The 20237-nt window shown below is 37.2% G+C and overlaps 1 protein-coding gene across 1 annotated transcript in view; it reads right to left on the bottom strand.

Moving 5' to 3' along the window:
• Window positions 1–4757: 4757 nt before the first annotated feature.
• The window catches only part of LOC139144114 (Golgi SNAP receptor complex member 2-like), an 86533-nt gene continuing 71053 nt past the window's right edge, over window positions 4758–20237 (bottom strand). The window contains exons 2-5 of the mRNA XM_070714785.1: window positions 8552–8609; window positions 8047–8137; window positions 6645–6824; window positions 4758–5306 (exon numbers count right to left, since the gene is read on the bottom strand). Of these exons, the coding sequence (XP_070570886.1) occupies window positions 5145–5306; window positions 6645–6824; window positions 8047–8137; window positions 8552–8609 (491 nt within the window). The 3' untranslated portion in view covers window positions 4758–5144. The remainder of the gene's footprint in view (window positions 5307–6644; window positions 6825–8046; window positions 8138–8551; window positions 8610–20237) is intronic.

Genomic DNA, 20237 nt, shown 5'->3' with positions numbered 1-20237 from the left:
TGATCTTTTCAGTGACAAAAATATCATAATTGGCTACAATATTCCAACTACGGTAGGAATTTTCGAAAGAGTTAGTCACTCTAAATTTACGAGTTTCCCTGTCTCGCTTGTTTTGATGCCAATCAACTGTGCATAGATAGGTAAACTTCATGTAACCACAAACCCTACAGTCTAGAGGAATTTCTCTGCCATCATATTTCCAAGTGTCTCATAAATATTTTAGAAAAATGATAAAAAATTAGTTAGCGCTTCCACATACATTCTCACCGACAAGTAGAGTTTCGTTTAGATGCAAGAAATTTGAATAAGTCAAATTTTCATCAGATTCTTTATTTTAAATTCATTTGTATTGATTTCCCTATCAAAATCTTATTGGTTTTAAATTGGTTTAAACAACCAAAAAATAATAACGAAATGAAAATATTGCCACATATCGTGTAGTCAGAGTAATAGATGAACAGTTTTATTTGGTATACTGTGGTCTCTCAGATCACAACTACCTTTGTTAAATCAATTGTCATTACGGAACTTTCAAAAATTCTGGCATTTCAGTAATATCATGTTTTTAAATAATCTATAATGATATAACTTAGTGAAGCTGGTCCACTTTGCCCAGTGGTTCCATAATAGTAAAGGATGACTAAGGAAGCATAGATCATTATAGTGATCAAATTTTTTGAACAATATGAGCCAATACCCGCGTGCTAACCTGTGTTTGGAGTGTAAAATTAGTCTGTTATTCCAACAACTCTTTGGCTTAACAATGGTTTGTATATGTTGCTTTTTCATGATGCAAAGAGGAATAGTCACTTATGCCATAGAGAAACATAAATGAGTGGCAACGGGTATCGTTTAAGGCGTGAAGCGGTTACGTAACCCATCCATGTTCGCCTCGCCTCAGGTTGCTCTCGTCTCTCTTTTCCGAAGAGTGCCGACCATGCATCCTTCGGTAATTTTCGGATTTTCGCCAATTGTTAAGCGAAAGTATGTTGGCAAAGTTTGTGTTGTTGTTGTCGTGTGGTGCTGAGCAGAATTGACGTGCTGGCGAAAACGGGAGTGTTTTGAGCTTCAGAAAAGTGAGTTTTACTGTTTTAAAAATTCCTCTCATATATTTATGAATATATAATGAGTGTGTTTGAACCAAATTTGAAAGTCTTTTATCGATACTGTCTGGTTTTACTCAATAGTGTACGGTCAGTCATACCCTCTATTACACGTTCGTCAAGGAAGGACATGTTTATGAAACTGCTGGCGTGTTATGTTTTGATTGGCGTAAAGCAGTGTTTCTGGCCTGAGAGCTCACAAAGTAACTATGGTTGCTACGCGACTGGCAGTACGATGCCACCTCGTCGTATTTTTCGCATAATCTCGTGTAATTATCAACCACAAACAAAGCCTCCAAAAAGTTTAACACCTTTGAAGCTCATTTTAATATGAAAAGCCAATAGTCTACCGAGACGACCATGGAACAAAAGGCATGCAAGTGTTGCCACTCTGTTATGTTTCTCTGTGCTTAAGCTATATATTCTGTTTGTAAATTCAGGAGGGGCAATGTTTTGTCTTTTCTAATTAGAAGTGCCTGTTATGTATATGTTTGTTAGGGATTGTTGGTAAAAGAGATATTCTTGTTGTCTGTTTTTGTTAGCCCTTCACTGGATTGTAGTTTTTACAACATTTTACTAGGATTTCGTTAATCTCAAGTCTTTTATATTCTTTTACTGAACAGCATGTACTTTTTTTCTTTTTTGGGGTGAGAAGGTAAACACTGTTTAAAAATACTGTGCAAGTGTTTCATTTATGTCCTGACCTTGAATGAGCCATGCCCTTTAGGTTTAAAGGGATCAAACGACTTTACTTTGTCTCTATGTGTTATGTATGGAGTAGAATTATTTCGATTTATGAGGGTTAAAAATACTTCTTTTAGTTTTTCTATAATGCACATGAACCAATGTATGATTGCCAAAGGCCCATAAGCTGCAACGTTTTCACAAATTATCTTTTAAACTAAAATTAGTCCCTAGAGATATACTTACACTGTGCCAAGGGATGTGTATACAGGAATGGGACTAAATATTTATTTAATTTTTAACAAGATACATGATAAATGGTTGCTGCATTCAAACATGATTACAAATATGTAAATAATGGTGGACATGGCATCTATACCTATAACATATCTTCACAGATACCACATGTTGTCATGTACTTGAATGCATGGAACTGAATGTCCTCTCCTATATATTTTTGTCTAAATTCTTGGTGATTTGTTTTAAAAATAGTAGGAACTCATAATGAACCGTAAACTAATACATTTCTTGCCTGTTCTGTCTAAATAAATGTTGTCAAGATGAGTTGAAGGGCAATATCATATGAATAGTATTGATTAAATGAACATCTGTAAAAATTAGAAAATATTTTGAGGTCAGAAAATTTAGAGAGTTGCAGCTCATGAGCTCTATTTGACTTGCCTTTCAAAACGTCTTACAGAGACTAGCCTTTCAAAAACTTCTCATTAAATCCTTTACATGTAGCTTTGCTTTAGTTTAGGAGTATCATGACGCTTGAAAGAGAGGCATTATGGATCATTAGACCATCAATATTTTAGAAGCTAGAATTCTTAAAGTCTGAATACCTTTTTAACGTACATCACCAAATGTTTTTTGTATCGATGGAAGGTCCCATGATTTCAGGTAATCACAGGCTTTGTTGATTTTGAATGACTGTCACAAAGAAAGTGCAACTTCATAGCATCAATATTGACGCTGATCTAGGTGTGGCAATTGGTAATGCATTAATATTATTATCTACAATGTGAAATGTAGCAGCGGATTTACATGTGTAAAGGACCAAATGTGGGAGGCTCAGATCTCTTAAATATTTTGTTATTTCACCTTAGATGTAACTTTGATGTATTATCAATTATTTCAATTCGTTCATAAAGAAATAGATTTTTGTTGCTCTCCAAAATCATTTTAAAATTCACATTTTTCAACTTTACTTATTAATACAGCCTGTGTGACTTTAATGTCTGATGTTCTTGTTGATGACTGTATTTCTGCCAAGACTAGAATCTTTTCATCACAAATAACCTTGTGTATTTTACACAATGTACTTAAGGGGCTGGTATCTGTAACTGTCAATATTTTCATTATTTTGTTCTGAAAAACACATTTTTGTTCTTCTTCCTGAAATATATTGCCATAGAATGTATTAGCTTTGCAAATGTAGCCGATTTTGTAAAACATGTAATGTTGTTTGCAAATGAATTCTCGCCTGAACATTAATTCCATGGTCAACAGTATCATTGGACATCACAAATATACAGGCTTTGAATATATATTTGACACATTGAACACTAGGCATTCCATTATGATTTTGGGAGTGGAATAAGAAACTTCAGTCTTTTGTAAATAGAATACAAAATGGTGAAAAGTAAATTATAAATTACAGGTAGTGAAAATTACGGGAGAAGAAAAAGCATTGTTTTGGAATGTATATACAAATGTCATAAAAGATTACTACTATTGTCCCTTTAATAATCTCCACTGAAATGTAAGCAAACAAAAGTCAGTGGTCGAATTGTAACACTTGCGGGACAGTTCATTGCAGATAAAAGTTGCAGAGCATGAGCACCCTTCGAACATGTTTATTCAGCATATGTTCAGAGAGACTTACACATTATTGAATTGGCCAATACTAAACGTTTTCATCTGGACGTAGCTTCATTAATTGGAACGAGATGCATTATACATATAAGACCACATTCATTCACGTGTACTTTGTTAGTATTGATAAAATTGAGATATTTCAGCTTGTACAGACGTGCAGTCTACATCCCCCATTTTTAAGGTAATTTGTACAGATTTAGATTGATATTAATTAAGTGTTGCAGCCAGGATTTTGAAATCTGGAGACACTGTGTCCTACTACTGTGTATTTTGGGGACATTTTATGCATAATGGGGACAGCACACATCACTTTTCAATCTAATTTGTAACATTTTTTGTAACAAATTATTTTCAAATAACAAAATTGAAGCTACCGGGTCTATGCTTGAATTTCAGTAATTGTAGCAGTATACCGTATCTGCCGCCAGTCAGAGCTCGGTCAGACTACAAGCAAGGTTATGATATCAAGTGCAGTGTTTAATTACTTCTAATCACACCTCAAAAAGAAAGCAAATATAAGCTTCAAAATAATCATGCAAAATAAAGGTTATTGGCAGTATCTGATGTTACTACTTGCAGGATACATCCAACACAGTCAACTCAAGAGTGCACATGAGTTAACCTGCAGTACACGACAATGCGGGACAATGGCTTCCATTAAGGGGACATAGTCGCAAGGGCGTGTCCTGGCTGCAACTCTTATTAATTGTTCTTGTTTTTTACTGTAATAAAAAAAGATATCTTCAAGTCACCGCTCTTCAACTGACATTTGTTGTCACATGTCATCTGTGGAACTACAGCAATAAAATATCAGTGATTACTTTCAAAGAGAATTTTACCCTGTCTGTTATATTAATATTGCTGCTGACACAGACGGGTTATTGTTCCAAAGGACCTCTATTATATCAACGATTAATTACTATTATATTGATACTTTCATTCAATCAAACCAGTGAGGGCAAAGTTAAGTTAGCTAATGATAGAATTTAATTGAAATGAAGTTATTATTGCACATAGGCTGATGAGAGTCCTTCAGAAACATAGAAAGATGACGCAAGATCAAAGAAAAAAGTCTTAACACTCATGTAATTTGATTGTGTATTCATTTCAAATTTTAATACTTCAACGGCTTTTGACCATTTCATTGGACAATGACAGTCTGTGCTCCTTTGACATTTGAGTTAAATGGTGTATTTCTACCAATAAAATATGACCAAAGGCTTTGTCATTCCGTGTGCTCGACCAACAAACAGTCTGATTGGCTTGGTCTTCTTTTCTAAAATCACACCAGCCAATGCATTGTCACCCTCTTGTATTTACACAATATTTGACAAAAAATGATGGAATCTGATATCCAGACAAAACTATAGTCATGGTACAAGGACAATAAAATACATCCATTTGTTTTACTGTTCCATAGAAAGTCACTGATCCTAACAGTACAGTTGCTTTTAATATTTGATTGTGATAAAGAAATTACGCTAGATATTTGTAAATGAGAAACATTGCTATGCATGTTATTATCATGCCTCCATATAAAATAAATTTGTCATAAAATGCTCTTTTTTCTGTCATTCTCATAACCACATTTGAAAGACCAAGTGAGCTTGCAACGTCCAGCATCCTCTTGTGGACTCCCTGCAGACATAAGAAAAATTAAATAAAGAGTGATATAATATGACAACATTATAGAAAAGTGGTCCTTAGAAAATGGAAAGGAAATTGATAAGTGAAACGAGAAATTTAAAACCACTTTTGATCAAACTGTAATGACTGTCCGATTCAGCTCGCTATGTTGTGATGTTTCCATGTTACAATGCATGAAATTCACAATTTGACATTGTACAAAACAAATCACATATATTTATCCATCTGCCCATCAGACCTATTATTGCAGTAGCCATATGAATGATACAAATACCCCCCTTGGGAATGTCAATCATGAAGACTACTTTTGTCTTGCCTCTAAAACTGCATTATATGAATGTGACATTGTGTAGAAATGTACAGTTGTTTGTGCCTGGCTGTGTAGTGTTGAATTTTACACAAGAACTGCATGTGCTGGTCTAGTCTAGATACCAGGGGTGAGCAATCCACCAGTCTATGCTAGGACTACATGTACCTCTACAGATCAGTTAATTATTCATCTGGTAACAAAACAGTGGGCTAGTAGAAACTGAGGGCAGGCTAGTGATCTTTTTTTGCTACAACTTTGTTGCCTTGTTAACCTGAAAATGATTTGCTGGCCCCTGGAGAACTAGCATCAGCAGACACAGTGACTTTACAGTCTAACCTTACACCTGTATGTATTGAAACCTGTTCCCTTAATACCGATTCTAAACTGCATTTTGTAACATAGGATAGAATGAATGGCTCATGGACTTGCTTGTGCCAGGATGGTTTGTATTGAGTGATGGAGCAATGCATTTGGAATACAAATTGGAGCGTATAAACTTTGAACAAGGTCATAGTCATCGAGTCTCCCATGCAACAGACTCTTCATGTGTACAACATAACAGCAAGAATGCTGTCTTGTTACTATCTACAAGAACGGGTCTTTCAAGCACCAGTGATCTTGTTCAAAGTTTGAAAATGTTTCTATGAATGCTCTGAAGGGCTACAGTTGCTGTGCCGAAAATAGCAAACAATTACAAAGTACACTGTATGTCTTCAGTTGTTACAAGATAAATTAGATAGAAACTGTTAGATTTATACTTAAATATATGCCAACCCATCAAACACATCATCTGGGATAAAACTCAACCTCTTGGCTAAATGCATCATTAAGTACCCACATAAGGAGATGAAAAAATAAGAATGTTTAATAATCTTTCTAAGAAAAAAAATATTAAGAATGTTGAGTGAGGGGCAATTGGCAATCTACTGTCATTTTGATTATTTGGGATCTGTGAAAGTAGCTAGAGATGCTGGCATTTTCCCTTTAATTCTGTGAATGTTCCAAAATTCCACACAAACCTTTAACATTGCCCTTTGGTCTCGCAGTCCACGTATGATTGCCGTACCACTCCCTAGCAAATCATCTATACTCCTGTGTGCGTTGTGTAATGATGTGCTGTGCTGTAATGCTGCGTCTATCATAATTGATGTGTCTGGCTCCTGTAGAAGACGCAACACAGAGATACAACACGTTAGTGGCTCCGTCATTTCCAAACTGTATTTCTGTTCCAGGATGCAATGAAACTGTGACAATTACCTTCTCTGAACAAGTTTATGATAATCTGGGCAAAATATGAACCCTCTGGTATGCTTTCACAATGGGATAATAAATTACAATGAACAGGTGTGAACAGAAGTTAGTAGGTGCCATCAATCTTATCCCTTGTAGAATATTCTGATATCAAATTAAGGTAAAAAGCACCTCAGGGACAGATATCCAGACTCAAACTTTCACAATACTTGTTCTTATTATGAAACTTATGAAATAAGTTAAGCTTTTGCTGGCTTAGTTCAGAAATAGAAATTTAGTGTTTCGCGATAGAGTTAACACGAGGATGGCGGCTATTTTGAATTTCAAGTATCGGTTAATTTTGCATGGTGACCCCTAATTTCGTTCCTTATTTCGCATGGAAACAGGTTAAAATGTTCTTATGGAAAGTTTGAGCAAAAGTTAAAGTCTTTCAATTTCATAGCGCAACTAACATGCACGACTTGTGACTGTGGATTCAGATTTTTTGACGAAAGTCAATTATACAGATAGTGTACATGCATGCGTTTGTTCATTTATTAACCCGATGAAGCAAGTTTTTCATCTGCTTTGTTTGAAAAAAAGGTTGATAAACTGTATAAAACTTTCAAAGGAGGACAAAGGACTGAGATCACGAACACAGTACATGTCGACAAGAACTACTGCATTGATGGACTACCACTTTAATGCATAGATGTGTATAGGTATCAATAGCCATTACTACAGCTGTGGGACAGTGAGGAGTGCAAGGACTGGCAAAGCCATTGGAGACTCTGAGGAATAAACGCATGGATGAATTTGCATTGTAAAACTGCTGACTCTGACACTCCCTTGTATGTATCAAGGTGTATGCATAGCAACAAGCGTCCACTGTATGTACTTTATAAAAGCACACACACACCAAGAAATCTCACAAAATGTCATACTATGACACACAATGCTATACCTAAATGATTAGTGCTCTGACAGACTAAACCATTGACTGATTTGTAAAAGATGGGCAGATGGATGTACTGACTCTATTCAGAATAACAATTCACCATTTTACATAGATTGCACCTCATATTAACAACTTCTTAAATCTAACATTGTTTTGCTGATCAATTAGATCTGCTTCTACGTGTAGTCATGGATATGTTCTGTTTCATCTTTTTATCACTAATTGGGACTCACTCTCTTCATGCTTTCTATGTATCTTCTGTGCTTGAGGTTTCTCATGGCAGCCTGCAGGTGTTTACAATCGTACTTCAACTGATCTACCCGACTGCAAGAGAACCACGTAGAAAAGCAAATAAGTGAGTCAAGTCATATAATTATTCCACATTGCCCTGTGATGGGATCCTTGCAGTATTACCTTGGCTGATACCTTTGGTACACATTACATTTAATCCTTTAACAATGCTTCAGTGTATAGATCGGGCTTAAAAAATCTAAAACAGCGGTATTGTACTGACCGAATATGGTGATGGAGTTACAACGTTGCCCCTGTTAAAATATTCTACGGGAATCTAATGGTACGAAAGTGCTAGAAAAATGCAAGGGACTCCCAAATGTAATCCTGTAATGTCCCTGTAGATTGTTTTTTTTAATTCGCTCTCACACCCATAATCATGTAAGACATCAGAATTCCATTATCTGAAGGTACAGGTAAGCTCAGAGATAACCACACAATACTCACAGTTTGGCATTTTGTCTTCTCTGTGGCGGTTCTTTGTTCACCAATATCTCGAGCCTTTCTTGGGTTATAGTAAAAAATTTATATTCTTTAACCTGAGTGGACAGTATTGCTGGTGGATATTTACTTGTCCCCGAGTCTGTCTGATAGCTCAGTAAAAAAGCTTCGTGCTTTTCCGATTACTATATGTGTGTGTACGTGTACTGTGTCTGTGTGTGTACTGTGTCTGTGTGTCGTCTGCTCCACGCAAGTAGTAAGAATTAGTTGTTTTCTGTGACACTTACCTAAAAAAGCTACAGGGAGGGTAGGAAAACCCCTCACAGCTCCCTTCCCCCAGAACTACACGTTGCTCCAAAATGTGTCAGTGCGGTAACCCCGGCTTTGTCATTGATATGGCTAACAGATGGTTATCTAAAAATAATCCAGTGGGCAGAACATGTCACTACATGTCAGTACAGTAACCACAGATGCTGGTAGTGATCCGTGACATGTAGAAACTCGTTCTGTCTGACCTATTTATAAACACACAACATGTATAAACATGTACGGGAAATTCCATGGGCAAACTAGCCTATATAAAGGGACTTTTACCTCATGTTGTCAGTCAGTCGCGGAGTCTAGCTGATGTTGAACTCGAGAGTTAACTAACTTTCATATCCATTTAATCCATAATGCCGCATGTATCGTTCCAGCGGCGGACTAAATCCTTCTTGTTTTTGTATTTCTAGCGCCTGATGAAATATGTCCTGAATAAGTTCTGAGGCCGGGGCCTCTGTTGTTGCGCCTTTTTCTTGTATTTGTGTAAGCAGCTGTTTATATTGAACGTAATAATGTTTATATTTCTCTCTTCTTTTTGATACTCCTGTTTTTCCCTGTATCACATCAATAATAACACCTGGTATAGGAGTTAAAGCTAAAAGAACTGGAACTGTCGGAATTGCTGCTATGACAGCTGAACTTACAAGAATTCCCTTAGTCACATTAAGAGCCATATCAATTCGACCCATTAATTTGTAACTTCGTCGATATGCGGCGCTAGTTCTTTTGATATAGTCGGCCAATTGTTCAACACTTTCAACAACTGAGACGTGCATTTTTTTTACTGTATATGTAAGGATGATAAAAAATAATTGTAGTAATATAGAAAGACAATATGGCAGAAGGAGGAGAAGAAAATATAGAATTCGAGAATTTAGGTGAAACAAATTTGGATGATGATGATGCTGCTACTGCTGAAACATCTTTTACCGATGATGTCTTACAAAACCCGACCCTTTAGTGTATAGCCCAATGGTTGATAGGTTGATTGGAAAGAGAATGGAAATTACAAAAGATATGGCTGAAGGACTCTTAGACAAATATAATATTACTAATCCGGATGCACGAAACGAATTGATTTTATATGCTAAGATTATTGGTGGTGAACTGTATTATAAAGAAATCAGAGTTACAACAGATAAAGGAAGTAGATTTTTAGAGAAATCTACGTTAAAAAAGAGGAAAGGAGGACCTGAATTTATAAATAAAGTATACACATGGAGTGGAGTCGAATATCGCTCTAGCGCAGAGCCCGAATTTGTAAGTTCTACATTGTATTCTGAAGATGTGAAAAATGATAAAATACCGGCTGAGAAGATGACACCAGAAGACATGGGTATATACAAAGATGAACTGACATTCTTACGGCAAGATGCTTCTGGTAATGCACACAAAATACAAGCTTTTGAAAATAAAATCGAACAATGGAACAATCTAAACCCTGAATATAGAGCTATTAATGATGAATTAAGGATTGCGAATATGCGTCTTGGCGAGCTTAACAATGAAAAAAAGAAAATAACGCTAGAGAAAAAAGAAGTTGAAAAACAGTTAAAGGATCCTGAAACGAGCACCCAAGGAAAAGAAAAAGCCGAGAAACTACTAGCTGAACTCATAACAAGAGAAGCTAAAATTGTTGATCGAATTGAATATGAACATGGTAAGATCAGTGAGGCACGTGAAAGTCTGGCTACTACTAGGTCTCTTCGTGATGTAATTTCCGATCCAGAATTGTCACTCAGGCTGAAGGTGACAGAGTTATTTAAGCGGAACGGTATTACAATAGCGGCATTACTTACTGCCCTTGGAATGACAATATCAACAATTGCCCTAGCTGTAACTAAAGGAGGAGGAGGAACTGGAGCAAACACAGGTGGTTCAGGTCCGCCCAAAGGCTCAAGCGATAGCTACACAAAAGCGAAAGAAATTGTAAAGCAATTTGGCGAATGGTTAAAAACATTGGCCGCAAAAAGTGCTGCTGCAATACCAGGTTTAATCGGTTCACTTGTCAGTTTTCTATTAAAAACAGCAGGATCGGTGGTCGGATTTGTTGGAGAACAGCTATGGATATTTTTAACTGGTTTAACATTAGTCATTATAAATAAAATTATGTATTAATATATCACCCCCTTACGGAGTCGGCATGTTTGGTGAAAAGAATATTACAAAGTTTCTTTCTAAAAATAAAGACCTGTTTGGTTTCTCTGTCGAATTGGAATGGTGCAAACTTCGGCGGGTAAATCGACATATCCTTCGGGCAAATCCAGGTGTGAGACTAAAGGATGATAATCTGTATCATAACATTTTAGCTTTCATCAAGGAATGTCAAAAGACTAACTTCTTTAAGCGCCTAGAATTCATAGCTGTATTCCAGGATGTTGAGGATGACCAAGAGGCTCATCATCTCCAAGAATATTGGGTTCTTCGATTGATTCGCGACACAGGTAATCGATTTATCTTTCAGTCAGACGGAAATATTTATGTGAAGATGTGATTTATTTTTTTCTTCTACACTACTATATACATTACACGAAAATGGGGTACGATAGATCATTATTACCGAATTTCACCAACCGAATACCGAAGGGAACGAAGTCAGAAAGAACTCATCATGTGGTTGCTCATAATCCAAGTAAGGCAGATCCAGGCCAGACACTTATCATACGATGTCCAAAGTTAGAAAGCGGAGTAGTACTAGTTCCAGATACTTTCGACCTGGTTTTTGATCTCGAAGTAACGGGACATGAAGATAACCGAGTAGTACAAAATGTTGCAAAAAATTTGGTGGAGCGTATGGTTCTAAAATTCGAGGGGCAGGAACTTCTCAATTTGAATAAATATAACCTTATTGAATGTTATCGTGATCTCTTCAAACATAAAAAGGAGAGAACGAACATGACACTGTATGGAATTCAGAATGAAAATCTAAGAAAATTGAGAAGTGGCGCGGCCGATGCAAATGCCGACAGGCTTTCAAAATGGGACGATCTTTTACTTTCCGACACATATAAAACAAAATATGCTATTCATCTGAATCACCCCCTCATAACAGGCCATGGGGTTGCATATCCAAAAGAGTTAGGGAGTCATATCGAATGGGAAATTACGTTGGCACCCACCTCCCAATTACTTGTCAGTAATAATGTTGTTACATCCAATTATAAATTAAAAAACATTCAAATGGAATATGAGACAATTTCTGATCCCGTACTTGCGAGAGAAACTGCTGGTTATTACAACGGTGGAAAAAGTTACCTTTACGAGCATATACATTATTTTAGAACAATCCCATTTAAAGAATCAACCACGGTTATCAATGAAAATATAAATGTACCGCGACGTAGCATTAGAGGTATCTTATTACTATTCACTAAAAAACAGAATCAGACAGAACTGAACAGTGAACTTTTCTTTAATCTGTCGATTGAATCTGTGTCTGTAATGATTGAGGGTATTGCAAACAAAATATACGCTCAGAAGATGTTACCAAGACAATTTTGGCGAGAGGCACGACGGTATTTTGCTGAAGATAAAGATTGGTGTGAAATTGATATAGATGAAGTCGATTATTTGAAGAATAAATTTTGTCTGTTTATCGATCTGCGTAGTTTTAAAGATATTGAATTTCATGGAAATGGTCTTAGAGTAATGAACACAAAGGATGGAATTCAGCTTGAAATTCTGAAGAAAGATACTTCAGTTAAGGGTGCCGACGACGCTCGCGATGATAATATATTTGCTCATGTTTATGTTATCAGTGATGCTCATGTCTCCATTAAGAATAGTAGATTAAATTCTATAGAATTTTAGTTAACTCCGTTTCTATTCCGAAGGGGAGGTCCGTCCTATCGGCCATGTTTCTGCCAGCCATTCGCCCGTGTCCGGATTGTATAACTGCACACGTTTGATATCATTTGGCGCCATCATGATTTTACTACGCTTTTCACTACGGATTTCTCCAGGTTTTTTCCGTACAAACTGTACAAATTCTGCCGGCTCCGGCTTCTTCCCAGTTTCAAACAGATCTTTATAATCTTCAAAGTTCAAATGTTTTCTAACACAAACATCTTTTATCCCTTTATTTTTTTTCGTCTCGGAAGTTGGAGTCCGAAAAGCATACACTTTCGAGCGTATGCCGACAAAATCAAGAATAGGTACTCCATTCAACTCATCTTTAAATTTACCTATCACCTTTTTATTAATCTTTGGAAAATCGGGGCTGCTCATCCCACTAGTATCATATATAGACTCATTACCATTCTTTTCCACATCTTCTCGGACTATATCATTGAAAGTTACGTCTGGGGAAGGAAGAGGCACACTGTAAACAAAACTGTCAGTATCCATGTAGGCTAATCGTATTCCAGGGAACCGCTTTCGAAAGTAATTGTAATGTGTCTCATACATAAGCAGCTTAGAAAGTTCAAGCACCGCCGCACCAATGAAAACTGGCTTTACATATCGATGTTCATCCGTTTTCAGTTCCAGTAGGGCACTGTCGCAGGAATCTCCATCCTCTTCGGAAGTTATGTGAGTTATATGTTTCATCTTTGGATTATACTTCTGAACTTTTTTACGACCACTATCCGTACCGTTCCGGTCCGAAACAAATTTAAAGTCTCTGTACTTTCGAACATCTTCTATTGTCTTGCCGAACATTGCGTTATTCATAAGCTTATAGAAATTCTTTTCAAAATCTGTCTTTCCCTGTGCCCTCATTTTAGTATTAAAGTCAATGTAGTCGGCGAGACATGGCGCCTCTTCGAAGGCAAGCGCCCGATACACCTTTTTCAGTCGCATTCCCATCCGAAGATAGAATTCAAGCAACTTATAATGTAAGACGTAACTCTTTCTGTCCATTAGACTCGTGATCAGTCGACTGCCCTGCCTCGGAAATTCGAAGTGATGCGGCGCGAGTGGTAGATCGGAATGTTCTTCATGTAATTCAGTCGGATATTCTAAGTCTACTTCTAGAAAACTTCCCCGGCGAAATGTCAACTGTGATGTACCATGATCAACAGGGTATTTGATGGTTTTTGATGTTTGACCATGAACTACCATGGTTGGCTATGATATGAGACCACAGTAAGCAGTCAAATACCTTGGTCTATCACAGTTGACCACGGTCTATCATCGCTGATCTGTTCATGATTGTCGGCAACCATGGTCAACCATGTTATTTGATGACTGATTATATTTCTGACCATCGTTATCAATGACAATGGTTGACCATCGTCCTAGAATGACCAATTTTCTTGATGACCATGTTTTAAATTTTTATTTGGTTAAATTGTAATATTGCAAAATTCTCTTCAACAAATCATAAAGAATATTTTCAGGCAGAATTTAACACATGTGTCCAACGATGAAGACAACAGGATACCAAATATCATAATCACTCAATAAATAAACAAATCAAAGTAAGTTATAGGTGGTATGTACTGTAAATTACCACATAATCCTTAAGAAAAAGAAAAGTCAAAGGATTAATGATTTGAGAAATACTATGTTTTGAAAAAAAAATTAGACAGGACAATTTGTGGAATGCACAAATTTATCAAACCATTACCTTGGAATATGAAATAAATGTACTGAAAAACATCAATGCATGAAGGTTATTTCTCTGGACATTGTTTTTAAATGATAAGTTTCAAAAAAGCCGTGACGAATTTTAGGAAAAGAAACTACAATTTTTTTGTTTGGTTTACAAGTCATACCACTGAATAGCTGCAATGTAGCCCATGGGCCCTGTTCAAGGTTTTTCTGTGTTGCCGTGTAGCACCGAGCACTAAATAAGGCCATTGCCTCAGTCATGTGTCGATCAGAAAGTGTTACTGTCCTACGTTGATACATGCAAACACATTTAGAAAGGTAATTGGCTTAAAATCTGACTACTCACGATCATTACTTGCATAGTCATACATGTCGGAAGGCCATAGAGGTACACTGACTGATTTATAGTGTATAAAAGTTGGCATAAAAGTAATATACTCTCCCATTCTCGCAAAACTAATGTTTGAAAAGGCAGCGGCAGCAGCCAGGAGGTCACAGGTCAAACAGATCATCATGTATTCGAACTTTGACCTTACAACATCACGTGTTGTAAAACAAGACTTCTGATTGGCCAATTTTGCCAAGGTTGCCATTTTGAATTCCAGTGTTGGAATATGTGAGTCTGGATAATCATTCACTCCATTAAGCCACGGTTTTTGGGAGAAATCGTCGATTACTTCTCTCAGTCGACGATGAAGGGAACACAGAAGAGGTTTAGGAGAACAACTGTAATGATTGAAGAACGTTGCCTGCGTTAGACACTTAGAGTTTATGTAAGTTAAACTTCGATCAGTGGATGTCCGTTATTTACAGTGTATGGCCGGCCGTGGACATGTTGAATTTTCCAGCCTTTTCGTGACGTTTCAACTGAGAGTTTGCTACTTCGACACTTTCCACACCTTAGGGGACTATTTCAAACCAACCACTGTTCTTTGAGAAGTTGAGAACATATGGCGACAAGAAGTGATCTCTGTTCATATCGATTATGGATTGGTATGGTACTTATGGTAGCAACTCTACTGCATGCAGTGCATAAGAGTAACATAGTATAAATCGGACATGATACAGTTTTATTCTCGTCTCAGGTGCCGATCATTCGATGTCTTAATGATGGAAGAAATGTTTTCGGACTTGATACAACTACTCTCTTTCCAAGTAGTGCGGGTGGTGGCATGGTTTGTACTGTGATTCATTTCTTTTGCAAGTTTTACTGTTCATTATTGCTCTTACCATGAAGGACACCACAGACTCAGCTGATCCTGATTTTTACATGTAGCAATAGAACATTGTTTTACCATGATGCCTTGTTTATTTTGGCTGAAACTCAACATCTAATGATAAAACATCAAATCAAAGTTCTCATGTTTTCCATGTACACTTCATTTTCAGGAAAGGCATTTTAAAATATATAAAGTGAAATTTATTTGTCAACAAACTACATGTAACAAAAATTGCAAAGTTTTTGAATAAGTTTTTCATAGTTAGATTTTTATATATATAATTATGTGAATTTAACATAACATTTTTTAACTGATCAGTTTCCATTTGATACACATTTTAAATATTGTGATCTGTTGATCTTACCGTTCCAGGTCTTTCAAAGGACAGATTTTTTTTGTATATTCCATTATCAGATTGCACTTAGTACGTGTAATCCAAAAAAGATATCAACAAAAGTACCAAGAATTTATAAGCATTATTCTTCTAACACTAAATTCAATATTGATATATTTTTATCAGTTACATGTACCCGTTAAAAATTTGTGATGTTTCACTTTGTGATGACATATCTGTATAATCTGTCAAAGCATTTTTAAACAGACAGAATTTATCAACAGACTTTCATGTATAATTCATTTCCTAAAATGTTGGTTATTCTTCCAACATATAGAGATATGTTTTCTACTAACATTAATATTTTGCATTCAGTATCCAGTATAATAGATCAAAGTACAAACGTTTTTATTTTGTATCTAACTAATATTTACAATGAAAACATATATTTAACAGCTCATTTCATGTTGAAACTACAATTATTGTATGTTCATAATAGAAGAGATATTTGTTTTATTGTACATGAATATATTTTTTTTTAATGAAACATTTATTGCCTGAGAAGGTTTTTCTTTTAAAGTCAAGTGTGATTGAATGTGTCCACTGGAATGAAGACGTGTTGGAAGTATATCCTCTCAACTTTTTCATGGCTGTTCAGACTTCTGGCATCTGTATACATGACTCCAAGGTGAATTTTAGAATCTGCTGCTCACAAGGTAAACGTATCAAAAGAGTTACTGGGTACTGGGTACATTTATATGTCACTTTAGAAAACTATCATTTGTATACAATACAGGGGAAGAAGCAGCACAATGATGTCATGTACCACATGCTGACTGTCAGAATTGCTGTGGAAAAGACAATGTCAGGATTTACAATAATCTGAGTACCGTGAAATATTACAGGTAGTGTGTATGCTGTTGTTGAGCCAGCAGTTACTATGCCTTTCATATGAACCCCGCCCCCTAATCTTCATGCACACTCCATACAAACAAACACAATTTAACTTCTACTTCTCTGTGCAAATATATATTTTTACTATTGCCAAAACTTGGTGCACAGTTCATAACACTCTTAAAAACCATGGTCACCTGTCATTGACCACGGTGGTGGCTGTGGTTGATCATGATTGACCATGAGTTTGGCCATGTTTGCCATGTTTGACCATGTTAGACCATAGTAATTTGTGCCATTTAACAAACATGGTCATCTATGGTTGACCGCGGTCATATAGCCATGGCTGACCACGGTTTTTTGGCAATGGTTGACGATGGTAGACCATAGTAATTTGTGCCATTTAACAAACATGGTCGTCAATGGTCGAACATGAATTAACATGGTACACCATGGTCATATGACCATGAACTAACATGTTAGTTCCTGGTTGACCATGTTCACTTTCGCCTGGGCTGGAGGAAATCTAGCGCCGGGTCCCCAATCCAAGCCTGCTCCGTCATTCTGAGCAGACCATTCTAACAATTCTTCCATCGTCATCCAATGAAGTCCGCCCACCGGCATCGGTTGACTCATTGCCCAGCCATAAAGATTATTAGCATCGAGATATTTTATTTCGGTTAACGGTTTCTCCGGATCATAACTAACGTAAGTATCCCCACCAGTGGCGGCCGGATGATTTGTCTGTAAATAATGAATATTACACTGGCTGATACCACCTCTAATTCCCCTCTGAATGAAATTCATCTGCTCAGCATCTTGAATGAGTTTAAATTTATTACCTGTGTAAAGTAACATAGCATCCCATGTCAAACCTGGCGCTGACATATAGTGGGCTGGATCTAACCTATATGCTTTTAAACATGTGTCACGGAAATTTTCGAATATATTTGCAAGAAGGAGAACGTCCGTCTCACAATAGAATTCCATATAATCACGAATCGTCTTACATCCAACTTCGTCCCATACTCGCAATGCATGTTCGTAATCAGACTCAGAAATCCCCTCTTCTGTCAATTCGCTATAAAATTTATGTCTGTCCGGGAGCTGGTCCTCTTCCAGTCTGTCAACAGAGTCTAAATATTCGTACGGGAAGAAACCTTTCGCCCGCTGAATGTCCGGGTACGAAAGTGGCACCGCCCATCCATCCTCTGGCACAGTCTTTGCCAACTTCGCGAGCGACCCAGACATCAACTGAGCACTGTCCATAAACTTTATAGAAAAGAAACGTTTCTTTGTCTCCCTCTCTCCATCGACAACAATTGAGGCACTAAAAATAAATGTTTTCGTGAGACACATAATTCCTCCATTGCCCGTCTTAGCTATGATATTTGGCTCTGGTTCCGAAGGGTCCCCGATTTCATGTATTTTTTGTAAAATAAAAGAACCATCGTATCCCTTGAGGTTGTGAAAGTAGATAGGAATGGTTCTCGACGGGCGGCACTTTTCACAATAAAAAGTCGTTCCGTCCTTCACTATTCGGTATCCAGCTTCATCTCCACATGCAATACAGTTTGGATCGTTGTAATTAGAAGGATCTTTCATCGGTTTTATTTTCCAATAATACGATTTCGAATAATACTCGGCCTTTTTCTTCATATCGTTGAGAAATTCTGTAACACAGGAGAGGCCCGTGAATGTTCTTTTACCATAAACTTTCGACCCGCCTTCGGAGCCCGGCCACCGTTCAATCACAGGGCACAGAAATCAGTCCCCTGGGGTGGGGGAAGGGTGGGGAGCGATAGGTTTTTGTGCAACGGTTTCCTTTATTTGATTTTATTAATTTTGACAGTGATATTTCATATAAAGAGGTCAACTCTAAACCGTCTGACTGCTTTCTTTATTACTACAAGTAATTTTATTAATTTTGACTGTGGTATTTCAAATAAAGATTTCGACTCCACACCGTCTGACTGCTTTATATATTACCGACAAGTCCTTATCTCCTCTCCAACTTGTGTATACACCACTGTAATTGCTCCAAAAACATTGCCAACTTGCTAATCCGCTGTCCGTATCAGCGGATTAATTGATTGAGTCAACACCACAGCCGTCACACACGTAGTGAAATAAGGAAAGGGTTGAAGATCACAGACACAGTGTCACAAAAAACCGCAAATCTGAGCAGATATAGAAGTCAATCGAAATTTAACGACTATCAAAAGCATCGCTATACCGATGAAGTGTTACATGCCAAAGTACGCCGTCTAAAATGGTCATCTTGAGCCAGAAAACCAACCTACATTTTTGAGTCGGTCATGGTCCGATGTCGTCCGTAAGGGCGGAAGTCGGAAGTAGAACCTTTTGACCTCAAACCTGTTTATTTCCAGTCCAGAAGTAAACATATTTCCCATGATGCGTTTGATGTTATATAATGTCAAAGTTCGTACATCATGCTCAAAATGAGCAAACGTTTTATATGAGCACGCTACACGACTGGTTTTAATCAATCCTACAAAATCAAAACAAGGATTCAATTTGTATCCTTTTTGTCACAAAAAGTTGCTAACGATGAGTTCGAGAATATAACCAAAACTTCTGTAAATCCTGCACAGAAAGAGCTGAAGGGCGAGGTATCACGTTTCCTGCCTCTGCATCTACACAAACCTCTTTGGTCAATCGAGGTGGTAGCTTCTTCAGCCACAGACAAGGAGAATTTTTTCTCCTTGTAGCGAGGCTCGGACAGCATCAACCGAACGAACACCGCTGCAGGCAGCTCAATATAGATTGATGTCATCGTGTATGCCAGTATTATACACTATCCGTATTATTCGATGCCACCATCGTCACCGTACATCTAGCGTCTATCGTAAACGTAGCACACCGTCATCGACTGTGACCGACTCGTTTGCCCGGCCTCCCCGCTGATACATCAGCGACTATCCTTACCAATGAAATTCTCACATTCCAAAAGAACCTCCACCATGTGCACATCGTATCAACAAAACATCTTGAATGGCAAGGAACACGACTTAGACTTCCTAGTATTACCCCCGGGTATTACCAGGCTTACGAATTTGCTGACATTTTCTTGCCCGTTCTCGTTTTAAAATGTTAGTGTGTTTTTCCCTTCCGCGTCCATGTCTAGCGTAAGTTATAGTATTTTCCCCAAAGACGGACAGCCCTCGCTTCAGTTTCCGAGAACTAGATGGATAAAATCATCAACTTTTTATTCAGTTTTTTGTTTGTTAAGGTACTGGTACTGCAAGCACGCCTTTTCAATAAAAACGATTTCATGGTATTTGATACATTGTCTGTGTATTCTGTCTGTAAAAACGTCAGCGGCTGCGTTTAGGTTGTTGCGCGGCAC

Source organism: Ptychodera flava, chromosome 11 (genome assembly GCF_041260155.1).
Source record: "Ptychodera flava strain L36383 chromosome 11, AS_Pfla_20210202, whole genome shotgun sequence".
NCBI classification, from domain to species: Eukaryota; Metazoa; Hemichordata; class Enteropneusta; family Ptychoderidae; genus Ptychodera; species Ptychodera flava.
The sequence above is the reverse complement of the archived record's forward strand: the minus strand, read 5'-3'. Positions and strand labels throughout refer to the sequence as shown.